Raw genomic sequence first — 23,171 nt, 5'->3', positions numbered from 1 at the left:
ACATGGCACTTTTTCTGGAAGAGTAGACATCATGGAACCAAGTAGAAAATACAGTAGTAGACCATGTTACATACAATAGTACACCTGGAATTAATCACATACCATAATAAGAAGGAATGCAAATCAATCATGAAATACAGTGTAGTTTAGTAAATGCTACTGATATGACAGGTTGATAATTTGAGGGGGAAAACTGAATCTGGGTCATCTCATACCATGTACCAAGTTTATTCTTGATATAACACTTAACCACAGGAAGTTGAAAATAATGTGTTACCAACCCTCTAAGAGAATAGATGAGTTCCAGGCTCAGAAAAATATCTGCAGGTGATGTTAGCAGTAAATGAATATCTTTCTTAGACAAGGCGTACACATTGGTGAGAAAAACACTGAAACCTCAGAGGTGAGATGGGCAAGTATATGCAGTCATGGCAGGTGGAATGATGCTGCGCAACCAAAAAATCAAGATGCCCAAGCTCACTAGGAATCCACCAAAGTACACGTAAAACTTTTAAACAGATTCTTTTGCTTACTCTTCCTTATCTTTAGATATAAAATAATTGCCAGTGCATATAAGGGTAGGGTGATGCTGCCACGCTCTGTGTAGCTGCAGATAACTCTATGTAGTATAAATCTGTACAGTGACCTAGGGAAGGAATTTTACACTATAATTGAAACCATGATAAAATAATGCAGATTCTTTGATGTGAATAATTTTACTTCTATGAATCTTTCCTGAAGAAATAATCCTTAAGATGGAAAGGTTGTATTCAAGAATTAGCTTTTTTAGAGCAAGTCCAAATATGTTTTTTATTTATAGTAGTTTTTCAAAATTGCAAATAATGTAATGCACAGTAATGTCATGTAAACATGGAAAAATGTTGGAAGTAAATTTTAATAGCTTGGTAGACATTTAGAGATTGACTTATGTGGGAACAGAAAAGTGGAAGACAATCACATACCCCTTAGGCTTCTCACTTAAAATTTAAAACAGGTATGAAAGAAAGACTGGAAGGAAGTATATCAAAATGCGAATGGTGGTTCTGTTAGTGGTGAAATAATGGTTGTCCTACCTCACTTTTCCAGTTTTGTAATGTAGTTATGTTACTCAATTTTATGTTTTTTGTTATTTGGGGAAAAGTCAGAAGCACTTGGTTGTAGTATTTGTAGATTTTATTTCAGTGAGAATAGAATGTTACTTTTTTTTTTGTTAAAATGTTTAAAATTGATAGTGTATTAGGTGCTGGTATTGTGCTAAGTGTATTACTAGATCATCTCATGTAATCCTCATTACAACCTTTTAAAGTTTGTTTTTAATTAGTAAAATAATTTTTACTATTATTTTTAATTAGTAAAATAATGGAATCAGGATTCAACTTTAGGTCTGTTAACTAAAAGTAGTTTTCTTATCTGTATACTACTGTTTTCAGACACTGATGAGTAAGAATCACCATAGTAACTACTTTTTCTTGAATCTGCCCCCTGGAGATAAAGTAGGTGGAGCATCAGGATCTGCCTCTTAAATAAACAGGTCAGGTTAACTACACTTTGAGAAGGAAACAGTATTATACACAGAACTGCTATATCAAATCACCAACGTAACGTAGTTGGCACACATAAGAAAAGGTTAAAAATGGGTTTGTTTTTTCTTTGGGACCTTAAAGCTTTTTGAGTTAAATCAGAAAGATAGGAGCTCCTTATCAGTGACCCACACAGTGGTGTTCTGTGTCACAAATGAGGACTAGTACAGAACCACTTTTGTATTTGGCTTTCTTTCCCCAAGGAATCAAAGAGAAACGTAGATTTTTTTTCCTGGTTGATAGGGCCTTCACTCTGTGAATGAAGCAGTAAATTTCTTTTTCAGTTATGTGTTTATTATTTTGAGTCAGTTCTTCTATTTGCCAGAAAATGTGTACTATAAAAGAATTATATGGATCTAGAATCAAGTTTATAGTGGTATAGTCTAAGTAATTATGTTCAGTTACTGGTGAATGTGAAGGGAAACGATTTGAAATTCTATAGCACTATTCAAAAGATCAGAAAGGAGGTACAAATTAGGTTTTTTTTTCCATTTTAAAATAAAAGAATGATATAAGGTATGTTTATAATAAATTCTAATAATTATTGCTTTAATTGTATAAAGGCATTTCTTTTGAAGAAGCTCCTGTTTTCTTCTGAGAAGTCTTCTTGGAGGGATTGCCCAGGTATGATAGCTGTCTTTTATCAACTTTTAGTCCATCTTTTGTTTTATAAGTGATTCATGCAGCATTCATTGGCAGTAATTCAGTTGAAATTATCTGTTTTTAAAAAGTAAACTATCAGTTACTTTTTCGTGAGGTTGACTTTTTAAATATTCCTGGAATTTTCATGAACAGTGACTCTAGATCTTACAAATGTGTATTTTGTAATGAGCTTTTCCTAACTGAGAGGGGTAAGACAGGTTTTTACAACTAAGGGAAAAATCTGGTGCACTGTTAAATGATAGCATACCATAAGGAAGAATCATTTATGTTTGTATTGTTTTATTTAGCTTTGAGCAAAAACTCAAGATTATCTTTGTATTACTGAATCTTTTAGCATAACACCTTATGCAATGCGAATACTACTACAGGTAATTCTGAGTTAAATCGCAAATGAAGCTTTCATGGCTTCCGCAATATGATTAAATCAGAGAACTGTGTGTGCTCCCTGATAATAACAAACATTTGCATCCTTGACAGTTTACAGAGGTATTTTCTTCACTTACGCTATTTTATGTGAACTCACAATGACTACTGAAAGAAGGTAGAATATGTTATAATCGCAGTTTTGTATGTAAGGGCAAAACAGCTTCCATTCCAAACCATGCAGGTACATTCTGCTAGTGGTTTTAAATTTAAGAGAGAAAGTGTCACTGTCATATATTTTTAATTAATAACTGAAATGCAAAATAAATTTCAGTAGAGAAGAAAGAAACTATTCAAAAGAGACTGTTACTAGCATGAACAGTTTATTAATAAAATTTTTAAAATTTCTTGCACAGAAACATTCATATTGATAAGAAATTTTTGTAGCATTTGTCATAAGTGTCGTAAATGCTGTGGTGGCTAGAAAGTGAATAGGACAGTTCCAGCCTTTAAAGATCCCTTAGTCTATCTAGGGAGAGAGAAACCTCCCTCTAGCATAAAATTATACATGGGGTATATATCCATCTTATCGCCTTTGTTTGAAAGCTTCAGAAAGTGGTGCTACTTCTGGAGATGAACACTGCTCGAAAACGGAAGGGTGGCTAGGGTTCAGGACGAAGTGAAGCATCTGTGCCATTTTTTGTGAACGTCTGATGCTCAGATCACCACAGTACAGTATCAGCGGTTTGTGTACCATGCAGCGTAACTGCAGCGGCCTCTGCTGATGTAATGGACTGTGTCATTGTATGTGCTGAGGGTGTATTACTTCATTATCCTTCCCTCTGTGGGACTGGGAGATCGAAGACATGAGACTAATTCAGAAATGGGGGAAAACAGAGGTCTCCACAGGCCCTTACAAGACCTGGTTCTACAAGAAGGGAATCCTCATGGCTGAAAGGCTCCGTTTGCAGCCTAAGAAAGGGGTGATCAGTATCAGCTTACTCCACAGAGCATATTCTTTGCTCTGATGTTTAATTCCGCATTTTCCAGGATTCTTTTTCTCCTGAATGGAAACATTCAGTAGCAGTGACATTTTAACCCTCAAGCACATTGTTTTTCTAAACTGTAATTGAAGATCAGTGGCTTATGGATTTCTGCCCCACTAAAAATGCTTGATTTTCATCACTAAATTAACACATTCTTAACATTGTTATTTGACAGGAGTTTTTTGTCCCCCGCAGAGAAAATCACTGTAACTTATGCTTCGGTTATTTTTAGAGGAAGAGCGGAAGGAGCTCCTTTGTCATACCTTGTGTGATATTTTAGAAAGTGCTGGTTGTGACAACTCGGGATCCTACTGCTTGGTTTCATGGTTAAGAGGAAAAACAACTGAGGAAACCGCTAGTCTTTCTGGGAGCCCTGCACAGTCTAGTTGCCAAGTGGAACATTCTTGTAAGACACACTTTTATTTCCTGAAGTAATTTGTCTGTGTGTTTGAATAGAACTATTGAAAATTTTAAAGAGAGAACAAGATTTAAACATTGTATAAGATCTGTTTTTTAGCCTAAGTTTACTTAATCCTTGAGCTTTGTTAGTATTTTTCATTTCTCACTTGATGATTTTAATTGCTGGAGGATATTGCATTTGTTTATTTTTTCTTTGATTTTTGGGGAAAAAGCATAGGAAATGCATCTCTTAAAGTAAACTTAATAAAAGTTCTGGTTAACTTCTGCTTGATGACAGTATCTTTTGAGCTTCAGAACTCTCATTTAGAAAGCTGAAAGAACATATTTCTGTTTTCTTTGCTTCGAATACTTTAGTGTTTTCCTTGGTATTGGGAAAAACAGGGAAATTATTGTTATTATTATTACTGTTTTTTACATTAGGAAATGTCTTAATTATCTTTAGCTGTTTCCTAAAGCAAAAATGGGGACATTTTTCTTCCCTGTGTTGTGTCTTTTCCTCCTGAACTTTTTGGACTTGGTTACTGTAGATAAATTATTTTGAGATGGTTTTTTTATTATGAGTTTTAATTTTGCGTTCATTTAAGTTTTTCATACCTTGAGGATTTCTCTTAGAGAAAAATAGCAGCTCTTCTCACTCACAAGAATTATATATTCTATGGTCTTTAATTTTTAAAAATTCTTACATAGTTGACCTACAAACTGCCAGAATGAACTAGTAAGATTGTACCTACAGGTAAAGAGTTGCTTTTCTGGTTTTCTTTTTAGAAATTAACTTGCTTTTGGTAGGTTGCTTTTGGTAATTGATAGTTCTAAGTGCCTTTATTAAATAAGTGACTTGTTCTACTTATAGTGCAGTCCATTAACTATTGACTCTGTGGAAACTGTAGATACCCAGTTTCTAAACAGTAAATTTCAGTTGCTATGGTACACATCTTGCTCTCCCTATAGGATTGTATATGAGGCAAGTTGTCTCCTTGAGCCAACATGTCTATGATGTCAGCATCTTCTCTCTCACCTTTGCAGTTACAATGGCAAATTCTACTAAAAGTATATTTGCAAGGAATAATTTTTCAAATTTAAACAGTTGAATGACATTTCCTTTTAGGCCTTTCAAACATAGCATTTCCAAAAAAATTTAATATATTTTTAGAGTTGAAGAAAACAAGTGGAAAATGCTCACAAGGTTGATAATCAAAAAATGTCATTAAGGCTGGTTTTAAAATATTTTCCAGATTTTACTGGATTGCATAAAAGCATGTTTAATAGTTTTGTTTAGGATATTAAAATCTTAATAGGAATAGTTGAAGTAGTTAGAAGTTGTTTTAAAGAATATGTGATTAAAACTACTCCATGTATTAATTTTATAAGAAAATAGTTTTTTGCTAACATTTTTCATTAGTATTTTAGTAAACTGTGTGCTCACTGGATGTACTGTATTTTTCTGTGTTGATTGGTTAAATTGTTCTAGGTTAAATGGCCTCATGATGTTAACTTTGGCACTTCAGTAACCTATGTGGGCCTATTATATTGATTCCCCCTCCAAAAGACATTTTTTAGTAATTTTCCAATTTACTTTGTCTCATTTTTAAAACAGACATGAAATGAAACTATTATAAATTGATTTTTAATGTTATATAAATTTGAGAAGTTTTAGTAATTGAAAGTTTGAAAATTCACATTAGATGTTGACAATGAAATGGACTTACATTAAGATTTATCCCATGTAACGATCTGTTTTACCTGTTCTTTCCTTTATTCCCAGCTCTGTTCTTTTTCTTGTGTTTTATATTTTTCTACCATCCTGCCTGCTAAGCTTTTTGTTTTGCTTGCCTCTTTTCTCTAAATTACTATCTTTATGTCAACTTTCATAGTGTACACTCAGTAAAATTATTGAGATAATCAGGCACCACAGAGAAGTTAGTACAGTTTGGAAAATATTATGTAGAAGTTTTATTTTATCTTGAAATTTTAAATGTGAAGTGTTTTTCCCCTTGTCAGTATTACATTGTGTACAGACATTAATTTCATTGGCTTTTGTGGTGTGTAGTTTTGGCTTTTGGTAATGCACACTTGTTTGCAGCAGTGAATACTCAGGTTCAATTTCAGTTTGTTTCCCACACACAAATCAAAAGATTACTTAAATGAATCCATTTGGGCTTTTACAGATGTTGAAAAGTTATTCAAAACATTTGAAAATTAAATCTGGACTTTGAAAGGCTAAAATAATGTGACGTTTTTTATTGTAAATCAAAATTTCACTTTTGAATACATAGTGAAACAATTTCTTCAGTTCTCTAGTGAGGATTAGTATTTGAAAATACTAACATTTATTTAATAAGGTATATATGAAATTGTTCCTTGTGAATAATTGGCGTGAGCATTTTGATCTGTATAGGATTTCTTTAAAGACTTCATCTTTGTGGAGCCGAGACTATCTGGGTTCAGATCTCAGTTCTCCTGTTTACAGCTTTGTGCTCTTGGGAGGATTCTCCTTTGGGCCTCAGGTTCCTCTTCTGTAAAATGGGATAATAGGGTTGTTTGAGGATTAAATGAGGTTAAGGCCCATAGAGCATTTAAACAGGGGCCTGGAACTTAGAACTGTGCTAAGTAAGCCTTACTTTTCATTTAAATGCTTTATTTGATTTCCTTTGATATCTTAAAATTTTATAATTTTATTAATAAATATAATCTAAAGATGCTGAAAACTTGTTAACAGTTATACAAGTAAATGAGGAAACAAACTTAAAGCTGTCGTTGAACCTGTGTATTTTCAAAGTGCTCTGCCTTTTTATACACATTTGTTTAATAATGAAACATCAAGTCTAAAATAAAGGTTTTATATTAGAGGAAGATTAGCTGTGAAGATTTGACTTGACTCTAAGAAATGAAAGATGATTTAGAAGTGCAGGACACATTGCAATTATGTGTGAAGCACTATGATTGTCAATGCTTTCTCACATGTTATTAACTATTCTAGCACAACTGAATTTAAAGAAAATGTTTATTATTTAATCACCTTTCTACATTCTCAGTATTAAATCCATTTTAGTTCTATTCATGATACCTAAGATGTTGAAATATAAATTTATGTTACAGTAAAGTGGAAAATAAACTGAGAATTCTAAGGAGTAAGGAAAGAGGGAAACTTTTGATTGCTTAAAAGTATTTACAGCCTGCTGTGTGTATCTTGTGTCATTTATTTGCCATGTGTAGTGCTGAAAAGTGTCTTTTATGTATAGCTGCCTTGGCTGTCGAAGAGCTTGGCTTTGAGCGATTTCATGCATTAATTCAGTAAGTAACATTGGAACATTTAAAATACTTACCTTGTGGACACATTGCCATTTTAAGTCTGTTCATACTGTGGAAAGGTACTTAGATTTGTATGCTTGAGGATTAATTTTTTTTAAGAAAGAATAATTTGTCAGTATGTTCTTAACATATTCTGATTCCCAAATTAACTGTGGAAATACACCCTTTTGTAACATTAAAGGCTTTTTCATCAATATAATGAAAAAATCATTTTAGCTTAATGTTTCTCCAAGTGAATATAAAGATTTCTAGTATGACAAATATTTGTGTTATTGCTTATTGTCAAAATACGTTTTCTATAATTTTCATTTAAAGTGCCATGTTTTCATTAGAGTATTTAAATTTTTTGTTGTGAAATAAAAGGTAAGGATAGCTATGTTGATAGAATTGGCGAGTGGCATTTGATTTGAAATATAATGTTATTTTAAAAGAAGCCACAAATGTACACCTTATCCTTGGTGTTTAGATATTTGTTAAATAATTTTCAAGCTTTGAAAAGTCAAGTTTCTTTGTTCCTAACCATATCCTAGAAGAGGACCACCTAATTCCTTAAATAACTGTATGATCATTAAAGAAGTCATTGATGTCAGACAGTTCACCTAAGAGATGAAGAGGTTCCCTACCACGTAGGCTTTCTATTTTAATGTACCTATTACATATAATGACAGTTGTCAGCAATAGCTTTGGCTTTTAATGGCTAAATTTATATTTGAAAATTTGAGACACAAAAATCTCCTCTTTGTATGCATTTTAATGTGGAAGACAATTAAAAAATGTTCCCATTTATGAATGTGGTCAGTCTCAACATCATGTTAATACTTAATTCTTTTTTCCCTCCAGAAAAAGATCATTCAGAAGTTTAGCAGAATTAAGAGATGCTGTCTTGGACCAGTATTCAATGTGGGGAAACAAATTTGGAGTATTGCTTTTTCTGTATTCTGTGTTACTGACAAAGGTTGGTTAAAGAAGATGTTTTTCTGATTTTTATTCATTTGAGTTTAATATTTTTCCTGCTGCAGAGAGAAATTTTACTCCTTATGATGTTTCTAAATCTCAGAATTGAAATCTCTTGTGCCAGTAATGAAGAATCAGTCTCTCTTTCTTCATTCACCTGTTACTTAACCACTTTTCAAGCTTCACCCATGATCTTCTAGACTGCAGAGATTTATCAGTAGTGTTCTAAGTATGAAGTACAGTGAGGTCTTTGGTATTTTATTTTCTTTGATCATAGCGTAAGCACTTGATCCCTTAACCCCTTCTGGAGCAGCTGTATCTAACACCAGTCCCTTCTTAGCTTACCTGATAAATCACTATACTAGTTCTCTTTCTGTAATGTCTCATAATTTTCTGCTTATAGCTTCATTTCCATCTTTTCCTGTTATTTACCTTTGTATCCTCTAGCTTACCTTTACATGGTTCATTCTGATCTGTACACTTCTGGTCCTGCCCTTTTCTGCGAGTGCCAGCCTCACATCTCCAGCAACCTGTTTGGTCTGAGGTATTCTGCTGGATTTGCCATATCTGGAATCAGACTTCATTCACTTGATAAATGTTTATTGAGCATTGACTGTTTCTTAGGAACTAAACTTACAGTGTGGGGTACAATTTTTGTTTCATCATTCCTCTTCAATGTTGTAAACAAAAAAGTAGACACCTTAATAGTTGCTTCCATTATGGCAGTGTTTTGGTGTTTATTTGTTTCATGCACAAAGCGTGGTGGGACAATAGAAGGCTTGCCTCAGTTCATATGGTGGAATCAAGGGCAGACCCTGTAGGTGTCATTTGATGGATGGGGAGAAGTTTTCTGGACAGAATAACTATGGGAAGAAATTCTAAGCTGTGGGAACAGCAGGTATAAAGACATTATCGGTTGGGGATATATCACACATTTGGAAACTATATGAGTTCAGTATTAGTGTAGCATAATCTACCAAAATGGCAACCGTGGAAGATGAGAATGGCATATATGTAAGCATTCTTGTGAAAAAATACTTAAAATCTCATTTCATGTGGCCAAAATTGGAACGAATCAAAAATTGTGAGCAATGGTGTAACAAGATCTTTCTGTTGCTAAAAGATTCTTTAAATTGGTATTAGAGTTGTGCTGGAGGGAGTTGGTTTGTGGATAATAAGACTAGAGTCAGGGAAACTGGAAAAGTAGTTACTGAAATAGGTGACCCTAAGCCAGAGCAGTGATCATGGAAATGGAAAAGAAAAGGAGCATATTTTTTAGAACCGTGTTTTAAACTTAGAAATTTTAAACCATTTAGGAGCATATTTAAGAGAAAGAATGAAAAGTAGTTAGTAGTCGATTAGCAATGGGGACTGTCAGTGATGGAGGTCCTGAGGATGCCTGGTTTCTTAATGAGTTCATCATGACTGTTCAGTACTCTCCCAGTTTTTATGCTCAAAATTTTTGATACCTCCTCTCTGTCTTGTCCTTCACAGCCAAGAAAACTGTCATGTCTAGTTCTTCCTTGACCTGGTCTTTGAAATCAAGTCCCCTCTCTCCCTAGTGATTTTTGGCACTTGATTATGTTATTTATTGTGACTTTATGATAGTCCATTTTGTATAGTTGTTTTCAAGGAAGGCCAGTGTGAGATCTTAAACTTGTTTGTATCCTTCTGCAGTATTTCCACAATCAATACTATTTTGATTGTTGATTATCATCTCTTTAATTTTTAGAAATGGCCTATAATCAAATGGAATTAATGGTTAAAGTTAGGTGAATAGCACAATGAATGGCAGTTTATCTTTGTCATTTTGAAATTGCTGGAGATAAAATGCCTAGGCCTTCTTGTACTTATCCAATAGCTAGACCTTTAGGGATTTGGGTGATTTTTTGGGCGATTAAAAATACCAGAAAATTGGCTTTCAGGAAAATAAGAAACTCCTGCGCTCCTAGTTTATGTTTTATTTTGTCAATGCACATTTGAATGACCAATATGTAAGAACACATAATCAGAAGAGGACCTTCCATTTTCTTATATACGAGAAATACCTGTTGTGTATTTAAATTTATATCTTTATCATGTGTGTATATATTTAGTTTTTTAATGATCTAAGAAAATACATCAGGTGCCTCAATAGGTATATTGGGTTCAAATTTTATTTCACCTGAAGTTAAATGAGTATTAACTTTCAGATAAAATAATTTTCTCCTCACTTCTCTTGAAATTTAAATAGTCGCTCTGTTTCCCCCTCTCTTGCCCCCCCCACCCCTTTAACTCACATACACCCACATTGGATCTGTTACCTATTCTGATGTAGAGTCCACAGAAGAAAAAAAAGATTCTAAGAATTAACTGCTTTTCGCCATTTTCATTTCAAATGCATTTGAAATCCCCCCATTTCAAATCTGGATAAATCTTTGGGAGAAAAGTTACTTATATAATTGTGTTTTATTAATTCATAGTATAAACTGGTTAGTTTTTAAACTAGCATAATTTTCATTTTTAGTTTTAAAAATAAGCCAATGAATTCTTGGTTTCTTTAGGGCATTGAAAACATAAAAAATGAAATTGAAGATTCGAGTGAGCCTTTGATAGATCCTGTGTATGGACATGGCAGGTAATTAACTAAAATCTCTTATTTCCTCGTATGGACTTTAGGTTTTAGGACTGATAATATGCACATAAGATAAAACACTACTGAATCAGATAATTTTGTTTGTCAGTACTGACAGCTTAGTCTCTGAGTATGAACAGTCTTATGCTTTATACATTGCTTTTAGGTATGAAGTATTAACTTTCACTTTAGATCTGTGTATGCACTGGGTTTATTGTAGCAAATATTTTCTTTTAGCATAACAGTGGGAATATTTTAACAAATTTTGCGTGATAGTAAATTCATGAAATTTTCTAATAGATGAAATTTGCTCACTTTAACTTAGAAATAAGTACACACATGTGTTTTTGTGAATGCTTTCCCGCTTTGAGGGAAATGGTTTTTTTTTCTTTATTTTTCCCTGAGAAAACCCTGCCTCTCAAGCTTTTTATAGCTATTTATGCTAAAATTGATGACACAATGACTGATTGTTAACTCACTCCAAAACATATTTCCTTTAGATCTTTCTGCTCCAGAGGTTAAATTCACATGTCTTGCATCAAACACAAAATAATAAAAATTATATATGTATTTTAAAGTGATTATAAATCAGCAGTCTAAGTATCATTCTTTAAATCTATTTAAATATGATGTCTTGAATAAAGTTGTTAAATTTATATGATTATATAGAACAACAAATACCATTGTGGTGACACAGGAAGTGATACATTTAGCAAGGTTGTGTATAAAATGAGAACTGTAAGGTTTTTCTATTTTTTAAACAACATAATTTAATGTAAAAAGTCATTATTTTATGCTTTATCACAAGAGTAATTTGTTTTGAAAAATAATATATTCATACTTTAATTACTTTTTAATCTTTATTAATAGCCAAAGTTTAATTAACCTCCTGCTGACAGGACACGCTGTTTCTAATGTATGGGATGGCGATAGAGAATGCTCAGGAATGAGTAAGTGTATTTATTCTTTATTGTGTTTATCTTGTTTATGATGAATATTCCACTCAAATACAGTTGATTGTTAATTCACCTGTTTAATGGTTCTGCGTTACTTAGAGGTTAAAATAGATGCTTTAGTATAGAGGAATCCCTTACAGTTTTCACAGCACTATAATGTGAAGAGCATAGACTTGGGAGACTTACAAACAGGTTCAAATCCCAAGTATATGACTTGAGTCAAGTTACTTAAGCCTTTAGCTTTCTCTAGTATAAAATTAGGATTATAGGACTAACTTGCTTAGAAAAAGTAATAGGTCTTTTTATATATGTAAAGTTAAAATGTATATATATGTAAAGTTTGTACATATCCAGTGATATCTGTCTGTAAGTTGAGAACACTATTGAATTTTGCTTAAAATTGAAAACTTATAAGTTTTGTGATTTGAAGTATTTACTTTAAGAGTCTAGTGGTTTTTTCCCTGTATTACTTTTAAGGTTTGTAATTTCCTTTAAAATGTTGGGTAAATTTAAGGTTATCTGAGAATTTTAAACCACCAGCACCTTCATCTCTGGTCTCAATTATTTCTTTCATACCTTCATATGTTGCCAGGAACGTTGAAGTGAAGCTCCTTTGGCCAATCCATCTAGTAAGGAGAGCTGATATACAGCTCTGAAAAAGATTCCCTGTAGCTTATTGTTACTTGGTCAGTCTGAATTCATTTATTTGTTCTTTCAACATACATTGAATAACTACCACATATTCAATCCTGCCGGTTAAAGGCAAGTCAGACTGTCAGGTATGTAATACTTTAAGTGTGTAATATAGAACAGAAATCATCATGACTCCTGTAGTTCACAGGGAAATTTAATTTTTCTCCTAAAATTGGATAAAACTGTCAACAAATGACAGAAGCAAATATTATGATTGAGAAAATAATAGTTACTGCTTTTTGCTCCCATTTAAATGAATGAATCTTGATCTTAAATTTGAAGTTTTCTCAAATTTTGGAAATACATGGAGTTAATAGAAACATGAAAGAATATAATATGAGGGGAAAAAAATCAGTAAAAATGAATGAAGTTCAAAATTGAAAAGCACCTGAACACCATCCAGCGTTTCACTTTACTATTTAAGAAATCTAAGAGGTACCATTCCATCCTACATTAGCTAATGTATACAAAATTATCTCAGTGATGAGGTGAAAATGAGAACCTAGTTTAGGTGATTTCTGGTAAAGGTCAAAGTTCAAACAGTAAAATTCACTGACAGAAAAAGTAGTGAGGTGAACTTGCTCTGTATTTTTGTAATTGAGCCCATCCTGTTCTTGAGCCTTCATTCTGATTGAGAGCTGAAAGTATTCAACCCTGCCAGTCAAAAGCATGTCAGTTTTCCATAGGCTTTTCCTCATGCTATATATGGGTTGGCCAAAAAATTCGTTTGGGTTTTTCCATTACATCTTATGAAAAACTTTTTGGCCAACCCAATACTTAGAGGATATTGGTCAGCTATCCAGTTTAGGTTGTTAATACGTACTAATTCATCCTTTTCTGTTTCTTGAAATACTAGCTTTCAAAACTATTGTAGTGGTATAGTTTAAATATAAAAACTAAGCAATGACTTTAAAATATTACCTTGGAAAAGAAAATAGGCACGGTATATTTCTTGCATTTTCCCTTAATTGTTATGAATGTTGACTTAGGGTTGAATCTGTTTTCATTCACCAAAATGAAAATGAAAATCCATACATTCATCCAGCATTTATTGGATATTTTTCTGTCTGACAACATGGGGGGAGATTATGATATATGTAATATACAAAGAAAAATTAAAGAATTACTAGTTTTGCAAATGTTTAGGCAAGCTGCTTTACTTCTTTTGTCTTCAGTTTCCTTATTTATAACTCAGGGAGGTAATACCTTCCTTAAAGGAATGTTAGATTATGAAGATTAAGATTAAATTTCTAAAATGCCTCCGTCAGCCCATGGAAAGACTTGACCTTCCCTCAAAAGAGGAAACCAAGAACATGCACACAGATAACTATCATGCAAGGCAAAATGAACACAAGTTGAAGTAAAGTATGATAGACGTTCAAGGAAAGGAGGAAACCTTTCCTACTCTGTTTGCCTTGGGATGAGTGGGGAGCCATTAAGTAGGAGTGGCCATTTTAATGAGGCCAAATGAGAGAGAGGGAAAAATAACAGGTTTGTGTCTAGAGACAGGGAGACAGACCAGTCTGATTAGAGCAGTGTATCTTAATCCCGACTATGCGTTGTCACTTAGGGAACTTAAGAGTTAAGTCAGTGCTCAGGCCCCAGCTGAGAATGAATAAACAAATTAGAATTTCTAGGTAGTGGGGCCTGGACATGGCAATTTAAAAATTACCCGTCCATAATTAGAATGTACAGCCAGCTTTGAGGACATAAAAGCATCGACTGTGAAGGAGACAGAAAAGATCATAAAGATAAGGTTGGGTAAGAAACCAGAGGATCTTGATACTGAGAAGTTTAAACCTTAGTTGTCAAGTGTTAGGCTCTGAGAGAGTCATTGAAGGCGTTTAAGCAGAGCAGTAACATAAGACAAAATAAGAACTTGAACCTGTCAGCTTGTATGCATAGGAATGGGATGGGATGACAGGTCGCAAACTAGAACACGGAGTCAAGATGGGTGGGAAGTAACAAGATGAAGTAGGTGTGGCAAAGGAAGAGGAAGAGAGCTGCTAGGATTTTTGAACTTTGTGCCTAGCAATATGTTTTGGATGTGTATCTTCTCAATCTCAATTTATAGTTAAGAAAACTGAGGCTTAGGTCATTTGTAACTCACCCCATGTCCGGCAGCAGGCGTACCCGGCTTCTGAGCACCATCCAGCCTGTATTCAGTCCACCGTAGCATGCCCTCCTGCCGGACCCCTGCCTCTTTGGAAGCGCCCCCAGGAAAGTAGAAGCTGTAGAACTCAGCTGTGAGTTAGATGGATGAGAGTAAGGTACAAATAGCCAATAGGTTTTCAAATGAAGTTTATTGAGTGAATGAATATGTGCAAGAAACATCATAGGAAGTCCGCTTTAAGTCACTCTTTTGGTGTCAGAGAACAGTTCTTGTCCTCAGGTATTTCATTTTCTTTAAAGGGCAGTTAACAACTGTTGACAATTATTAAGAATGCTGATCCTGTGTGCCACAGCTAAGACCTGGCACTGCCAAGTAAATAAATAAATAAAAATAAATAATAACAACAAAAAGCCCATTATCCAGCAGTGACAAACATCATCTTAGCAATGCCAACCTCTGTTCTTAATATTTAATGACTGTCTTCTTTTCTCCCATTTTACTCACTTCTTTTCTTAAAACTACACTCTATGAAGGTCATAGAATAAAGGAAACTAAGGCACCAAATTAAGTATCGTATTTCATGCAAACAGAGCTGGAGTTTACACCACAGTCGTCTGGTTCCCTTACAACCAGCATACTTAGTGATCATGATAGCCTATTACACTACACTTAACAGAGTTTTCAGTGTGAAAATAAGTATATAAGATGATATAGAAGAATTTCATTTTATTTAATTTCACAATAGCCCTAAGAGGTAATTTTTTGCCTCATTTATAGAGAGAAGCAGAGATTGAGAATTTAATCCAAAGATTTTTTTTTTTATTGTGATCCAGAGTTAAGTGAGTGAGCCATGCTGAATCCCTCAATCAAGGAGAATGAGGACTAAAAATAAGCTATGAATTTAGCAGTTAGCCAGGTCTTTCCCTTAAAAGAGCAACTGAGATAGAATCCGTTGCATAGGGAGTAAATATTTTAGGAATGCAGGCAAGGACATTTTGCTGGTGAAAGGATGGAAAGAGAAGAGTTCATTGCCTGTTCATAGACCAAAAGATGCTATACACCAGTTTTGTTTTAAGGGATAGAAGTCTCCTAAATTGTCTGTTAGGAGGGAAACTGCTTTTAATAAAATAGATAGTAAATGGAGTTGATAGTAACAGTGATGTTAGAAAGATGCACAGTTCTTCTAAAACAAGAAGAAAGAATGCATTGAGAAAAGAAAAAGGCATTTTGAGGTATCAAATATTTAAATTGGGAGAACTTTTGAGAGTTTGAATTTGTCCACTGACAATGAATGGACAAAGTTAGAAGCATGTTAAGGAGAAAGTGTTTGCATCCAGTGCTTTAAGAAGGGGTATAAACATGAATTATGAAAGGAATGTTTAAATGTGCAATCAGAATTAAGAGCTGAGATGAGGTTACATAGAATTATTTAGAGTGGATCCAACCAGTAAAGGTTACAGTTAGGCTTCTGTTCTTTTTCTTTTTTTTTAACTAATAGATTTATTGAGATATAATTCACATAATTTACACATGTGCCATTTAAAATGTATAAGTCACTGGTTTTTAATACATTCTTGAATTGTGTAACCATCACCATATCAGTTTCAGAACATCTGTATCATCTCCAAAAGAACCCTTAAACCGCTAAGTAGTCACTTCCCCTCAGCCACCATTAATCTGCTTTCTATCTCTGTTGATTGCCCTGTTCTGGGCATTTAATAGAATCATGTAATATCTAAACTTCTGTACCAGTTTATTTCACTTAGTGTAGTATTTTCAAAGCTTATCCATATTTTAGCATGAAACAGCACTTCACTCCATTTTACTGAAAAATATTTCATTGTATAGCTCATAGCACATTTTCTCATTTTCTTTTTTCATTCATCAGTTGGTGGACATTTGGTTTGTTTCCACTTAGCCGTGATGAGTGATATGGTTAATAACATTTATGTACAAATGTTAGTGAGAAGATGTTTTTATTTTTCCTTAGCATCTACCCAGGAGTGAAAATCCTGGGTCATATGATAACTGTGTGTTTATTTAACCTTTTGAGGAATACCTGTTAAATGTTGATAATGCCAAATTACCTTGGGAAATTTGCTTTACCAGCTAGAGAAGTATAAACTTACACTTGCAGTGTGTAGTTCCTGTTTTTCTACATCCTGACCAGCACTCAGAACTTTCACTCTTTAATATTTTGTCAGTCAGTTTATTGATGCCTGGTAGGCTGTTTAGATTCACATTTCTCTGATTCCTAGTGAACCTGCACCTAATCATCTTTTCATATGTTTGTCAACTTTTAGTGTTTTCTTCTTCTGGGAATTGTCTGTCTTTTGGCATTTTAGAAGGAGAGGTTATTTTACTTATAATTTCCAGGGGTACTGTATAAATTCTTAGTTCTTTATGTATTAAATCTGTTATAGATACTTTCTATCAGCCATTTCTGTCTTCTTTACCTTTGCCACTGCTATCTTCTATATACCAACACTTTCATTTTTGATGAAATTAAATCATTTGATCTCTTCCGTTAGGGCTTCTGGGTTGTTTTTTTTTTTTTACATTTTTGTCTGTGTATCTGTTCTATGTTTCTCCCACCCCAAGGTTAAAGCTAGCACTGCCTAGTATTTTCTTCAAATGCTTTGGTAGGCTTTATTTCTTTTTAATGTTTATCCCGTTAATCCATCTGGATTTTATTTATTTATGAGTGGTATGAGATAGGGATCTACCTTTTTAGTTTTTCCCAAAGGATTACCTAATATCCCAATTCTAACTTCCCTAGTGGCTCAGATGGTAAAGAATCTGCTTGCAATGTAGAAGACCTGGATTCGATCCCTGGGTCGGTAAGATCCCCTGGAGAAGGGGCAAGCCACTCCAGTATTCTTGCCTGGAGAATTTCCAGAGATGTCTGGCAGGCTACAGTCCATGGGGTCGCAAAGAGTTGGACACTACTGAGGGACTAACACACACACACACACAAGTTGCTAGATAAAATGCAGAGCTCCCAGTTAAACCTGAATTTCAAATAAGCAATCCTTTTTAGTGAAAGTATGTCCTGTTTAGTATTTGGAGTATACTTACACTGAAAATTTTTATTTTGTATCTGAAATTTAAATATAACTGGCATCTTGTGTTCTTATTGGCTGAAATTGGCAACCCTGGCTGGATGCCAGCTCTGTAGCAACCTGACTTCTCAGGAATATAACAACCAGTTAGTAGGTTTTTAAAAAGCTCTTCTCTTCAAAAATAGATTTCACAAAGTTCATGGCAAAAAGTGCATGCACCTTTACCTGTAAGTGAGATGAACCAAGCCTTTTTTTGTATTTTTTAAAAAAATTTTAGGTATTCTAGCATTCTTATTAAAAAAGTCCTCCCCCCTCCATTTTTAAACCATAGATTCTTCTTTTAATTTTTATTGGAGTATGGTTGCTTTACAGTGACATTAGTTTCTGCTGTATCATAATCAGCCGTGCATATACATGTATCCCCAGTTTTTTAGATTTCCTTCTCATTTAGATCACCACAGAGCATCAAGCAGAGTTCCTTGTGCTCTATAGTAGGTTCTCATTAAATTAGTTATCTATTTTATACATAGTCGTGTATATATGTCTCTCCCAACCTCTCAGTTCATCCCACCCTCCTTTCTCCCATGGTAACCATAAGTTTGTTCTCCACATCTGTGTTTCTATTTCTGCTTTCACATAAGACACAGGTGTGCCATTTTTCTAGATCTAGATTCCTCATATATGCATTACTATATGATGTTTTTCTGACTTACTTCACTCTGTATGACAGTCTCATTCATTTCTGTGGCTGAGTAATATTCCATTGTGTGTAGATTCTTTACTTACTCAGTGACCTTACATAGTTTCACCCCAGCTTATATTTTCAGTCTTCATGAACTTATCTATGCTTGAACAGAATCATGCTACTTACTTCCATTTCTTTGTGCTTGCTGCTCCTTGTGCCTGAAGACCTCTATCCCTCCCATCTCTGCTTGGCCAGTCCTTCAGCTGCCACTACTTGTGCCATCTCCAGGAGTCCCCTGAATCCCACAATGGCTGGTCATCTGTCTGGTCTCTGAGCATTTTGCCTTCATCATACTTACACATTCTAGATTGTCACCTACTGTCGGGTTTTTTTGGAGGGGGGTTTTGAGTTTTTTTTAATTGTAGTAAGAACATTTAACATGAGATCTACCCTTGCAATGAATTTTTGAGTATGGTATTAACTATAGGTATGAGATTGTACAGCAAATCTTATTTATCTTATATAACTGAAAGTGAAACTCTTCTATCTGTAGAATAGCCTCTCCCTATTTCCCCCTCCTCTAGCTCCTATCAGCCACCGTTCTGCTTTCCGTTTCTCTGAGTTTGTTTTAGATCCCTCATCTCAGTGGAATCATGCAATGTTTCTCCTTCTATGACTGGCATATGTCAGTTAGCCTAAGGCCCTCAAGGTCTTGTATGTGCACATACAATAAGATTTCCTTCTTTTGTAAGCCTGAATGGTAATCCTTTGTATGGATGTTGCACACTTTCTTCATTCATTCGTTGCTAGACATTTAGGTTGTCTTAATTTCTCAGCTGTTGAGAACAGTGCTGCAATGAACTGGGAATGTGGATATCTCTTTGAGATCCTCATTTCACTCTTTTGAATTAAATACACAGAGGTGGAACTAGTGGATCATATGGTGGTTCTATTTTTAATTTTGGGGGGAACCTCCATCCTGTTTTTCATGTTAGATTCCCACCAACAGTGAACAATACACATCCTCCCCAACGCTTATTTATCTTTTCTGTTTTTGAGAATGGTTATCCTAACATTGTGGTTTTGATTTCCTCATGATTGGAGATGCTGATGTTCAACATCTTTTCAGATACTATTGGCCATTTGTATATGTTCTTTAGAGAAATGTCTAAGTCTTTAGCCCAGATTTTTTTGTTTTAGCATTTTGTTTGGTTTGGGGAGTTACTTTTTTTTTTTTTTTTTACAGTGAGTTTTAGGAATTCCTTATATGTTTTAGGTGTTAACCCCTCATTAGATACATAGTTTGCAGAGAGGTTCTGCTTTGTCTTCCTAGTCCTGGTGATGCCTTTGTATTCCCACACTGTGCTTAACATTGTTCTTTTCAATACTTGGCCCTCAGGGTGCATTTGTTAAATAAATGTAGTGCAAGTATGTGCTTTCCAAGTGAGTATCAAGTTTGAAAGGCCTAAGAAGGACTTCTATAGACCCCCTGACAGTAGTGAGAAGTGATAGTTGGGAGCAGAGGAGGGTATAGAGAAGCAAACTCATGAATATATGAAACTCTACATTTTGATACAGTCTGACTGACTGAACACAAAGGTGGATAGACACTTAATCATGGTTAGTCTTAATTGCTAGGCTAAGAACAAGAAGAAAGTTCTGAAATATAATGACAGAATTATTAGAATTTTCTGCAAACTTAAACAGATTTCTTGGAGACTTACTGAGAAAAGTGTAGTTAGTGTAACTAAATTCTTTGAATTTTAATATGTGAGAATAGTATGTCTTCACTGTAATTATAACTGTACAATAATAAATATTATTAATGATGCACTTTAGCTATCAAAATAAGATAAAAATTTTAAGTACATAGGAGTGATACATTTTAAAAATATTGCCATTCAAACAACATGGCTGAACATGTGAATACTGACTGCATCTGAATAATTCATTATTCAAGAGTTCTGAAAGCTGATTTGGTGTATTTAGTAGCATGATATTATAAATATAGTATTCCAGACATCTGTAAGGAAATAGATGATGTAGTAATCAAGTCATAACACTAGGTGGTGGTAACTGATTTTAGAAATTAAAATGTGAAACTGTTCTTAACATGTATTATTTTAACTTGAGAATATTTAGTGCTCCTTAATTTTCAGAATGAAAATGAAGAAAAAATCTGAAAGGCTGTGGGGTACCATCTCTTCACCCTCACTCTCTCTTTTTGATCTGAATTCTGTGCCAACGATTTTCAGATTTCTTGGTCTCATGACCTTTACACTATTAAACATTATTGAGGATCCAAAAAAGCTTTTGCTTATTTGGTTTATAAGAAAATAATGATTACTGTTTTTTTGGGTTGTTAAAAATTAAGATAGAGAAATAAGTCTAAAAAGGACTTACACATCCCTAAAATTCTAAGCAAAACTTGGAAACTGTTGGCTATGTCTCCTCTGTGCCTATAAGAAGCTAGTGAAAAATACAGACTATGTGTATACATGTCTTCTATTAATTTTGAATTTACAAAAATTAAAGCTTAAACAACCAGTTCTTGGTTTACACCATCTAGATGTTATACTTACGGATACATAGTCAAATATTTACAACAAAGCAAATAAGTTGATATTATTACATTAATTGATGAGAAAAACATGATATTCTACCGGAAAATGGACGATACATAACCAAATAGTAAAAAGGATGTAGAGTTATATATATGTTGTGTTTATAGTGGACCATAGTTTTTAACTAGAAAAAAGGTTCTTTTTAGAAATATGTGTGGTCCCAAATTACTATTAAAAATTACTGTTACCCAAATTACTATTATCCTGATACTTAATGTACTTTAGCTGAAAGCTGTAGTCTATGAAAAGACTTTATTACCATAACAGTTACATTTCTGATGTGGAGTAATCTGTCTTTTCATTTTCTGTGCTTTTTCTGTTCTTTCTTATCCATTTCCATGATCATGCTCATGGTTCCTTAAAGCTTTGCATCCAGTTCTGACCTCTTTTTCCGTGTTCCTGAACCTTACTTCTAGTAATGTACCCATCCCTATCTAGAAATCCTCAAGGTCACTCAATCGTAGCTTGTCTAAAACCAAACTCATGCTCTCTCTTCATACCACTTTAGAACATAATTCTTTATTCTCTCTCTCAGTCAGTCACCATTTACCAGGTTCCCCAGGCTAGAAACCTTTAAGGAAACTTTGACAAATTCTTCACCCCTTGAATACATTGATTTTTCATACTTCTTTGCCATTTCTTCTGCTTTAAGTTTTCTTATTGTCCTCTTCTTGGCCTGGAAAATTCCTACAGATGCTTCAGGATTCAATTCAGATGTTACCACTTGCATGCACCTTCCCTAACACAGTAAGCAGATGCTCTTAACACCACGTAAGATGTGTGTGTTCATCTAAACAAAGAGCACAAGTTTTCTCATCTGTCTCCTTTGATAAGCTCTTAGCCTTCATAAGGGTTTCCCTCGTAGCTCAGTGGGTAAAGAATCTGCCTGCAATGCAGGAGACCCGGGTTCGATCCCTGGGTCAGGAAGATCTCCTGGAGAAGGGAATGTCTACCCACTCCAATATTCTTGCCTGGAGAATCTCATGGATAGAGGAGCCTGGGGGGCTACAGCCCATGGGGTCACAAAGAGTCAGACATGACTGAGCTACTAACACTAGCCTTTGTAAAGCTGGTACTGTGTTCTGTTCTTCATTATTTCCCCAGTCTTAAGCATGCTGCTTGTGTTTATTTATAGGAGAGGGGGATGATATCAAATGTGCATCAAAAGTTAACATTGAATATAAAGTTTTATAAATGCATTTAATGTATATACAAAGGCTCTATTACCTAATCTAATGGTATTTTATAATGAATAGGACTATCATGATGACTTGATGTGAACTCTTAACAGTAAATATATGCTAGGCTTTTAAAGTACAATTTTGGGTAAAAGTAAAAGTTTTGGTGTAGAATATATATGTGTGTGTGTGTACATATGTATTTATATTGAAGTGCTTTTCAGATCTGTATGCTAATGCATTGCTAATTGTTTTGTTGCAGAACTTCTTGGTATACATGAACAAGCTGCTGTAGGATTCTTAACACTCATGGAAGCTTTAAGATACTGTAAGGTAAGTTGGTTTTTAAGGTAGTTTGAATGGTTTCTATTCACTTGTCCACTGTAGAGAGCATTTTTCTCCTATGACAGCATATTTTAGTGTACTACTGATAGTGTATGCTCTCAATTCCTTTTTCATCACCCTTTCTGAACTGACAGGCTTATCAAGGATAGAGTTAAGCTGGCCGATCATGCTGAGTTTCCTATTTTTTTAGGCTCATTCCTTTTGAGGGTCAGAGGCAGAACCCACTTTGAAATAATTTATGAAAACAGATATCCATTATTGAATATAAATAAAGTTCTTGATAAACTGAGGGGAAAGAATGTCCTATTTGATCTTCCATACTAACAGTATGTTTCACCGAAACAACTGGTAATGTTTTGTCAGGCATAGTAAAACAATTTGCTAAATGCCTGAAATTCTAACTTTTGTCAATTTCATCTGAAAAATGATTTCACACTAAAAGAAGAAAAACCCAAGCATTTCATAGCATTAAACTCTTAACACATGTGCTCACATTAGGAGATACCATGAAGCTCTCATTTTTTGATACGTATCTCATCACTTTCCTGCATAATCTGTATGGATAT

General features: G+C 34.2%; 1 protein-coding gene across 2 annotated transcripts in view; it reads left to right on the top strand.

Moving 5' to 3' along the window:
- Positions 1 to 23,171, top strand: part of MINDY3 (MINDY lysine 48 deubiquitinase 3) — a 91,655-nt gene that overhangs the window by 13,883 nt on the left and 54,601 nt on the right. Inside the window, exons 3-9 of one of the 2 annotated variants that reach the window (XM_043478411.1) lie at positions 2,144 to 2,204; positions 3,885 to 4,058; positions 7,312 to 7,363; positions 8,222 to 8,336; positions 10,879 to 10,952; positions 11,820 to 11,899; positions 22,523 to 22,593. In XM_043478411.1, the coding sequence (XP_043334346.1) occupies positions 2,144 to 2,204; positions 3,885 to 4,058; positions 7,312 to 7,363; positions 8,222 to 8,336; positions 10,879 to 10,952; positions 11,820 to 11,899; positions 22,523 to 22,593 (627 nt within the window). Of the gene's footprint in view, positions 1 to 2,143; positions 2,205 to 3,884; positions 4,059 to 7,311; positions 7,364 to 8,221; positions 8,337 to 10,878; positions 10,953 to 11,819; positions 11,900 to 22,522; positions 22,594 to 23,171 lie in introns of those variants that run through there. The other variant, XM_043478412.1, reaches the window with a different exon arrangement.

This window comes from Cervus canadensis, chromosome 10, assembly GCF_019320065.1.
Source record: "Cervus canadensis isolate Bull #8, Minnesota chromosome 10, ASM1932006v1, whole genome shotgun sequence".
NCBI classification, from domain to species: Eukaryota; Metazoa; Chordata; class Mammalia; order Artiodactyla; family Cervidae; genus Cervus; species Cervus canadensis.
This window is presented reverse-complemented; position numbering and strand designations above follow the sequence as displayed.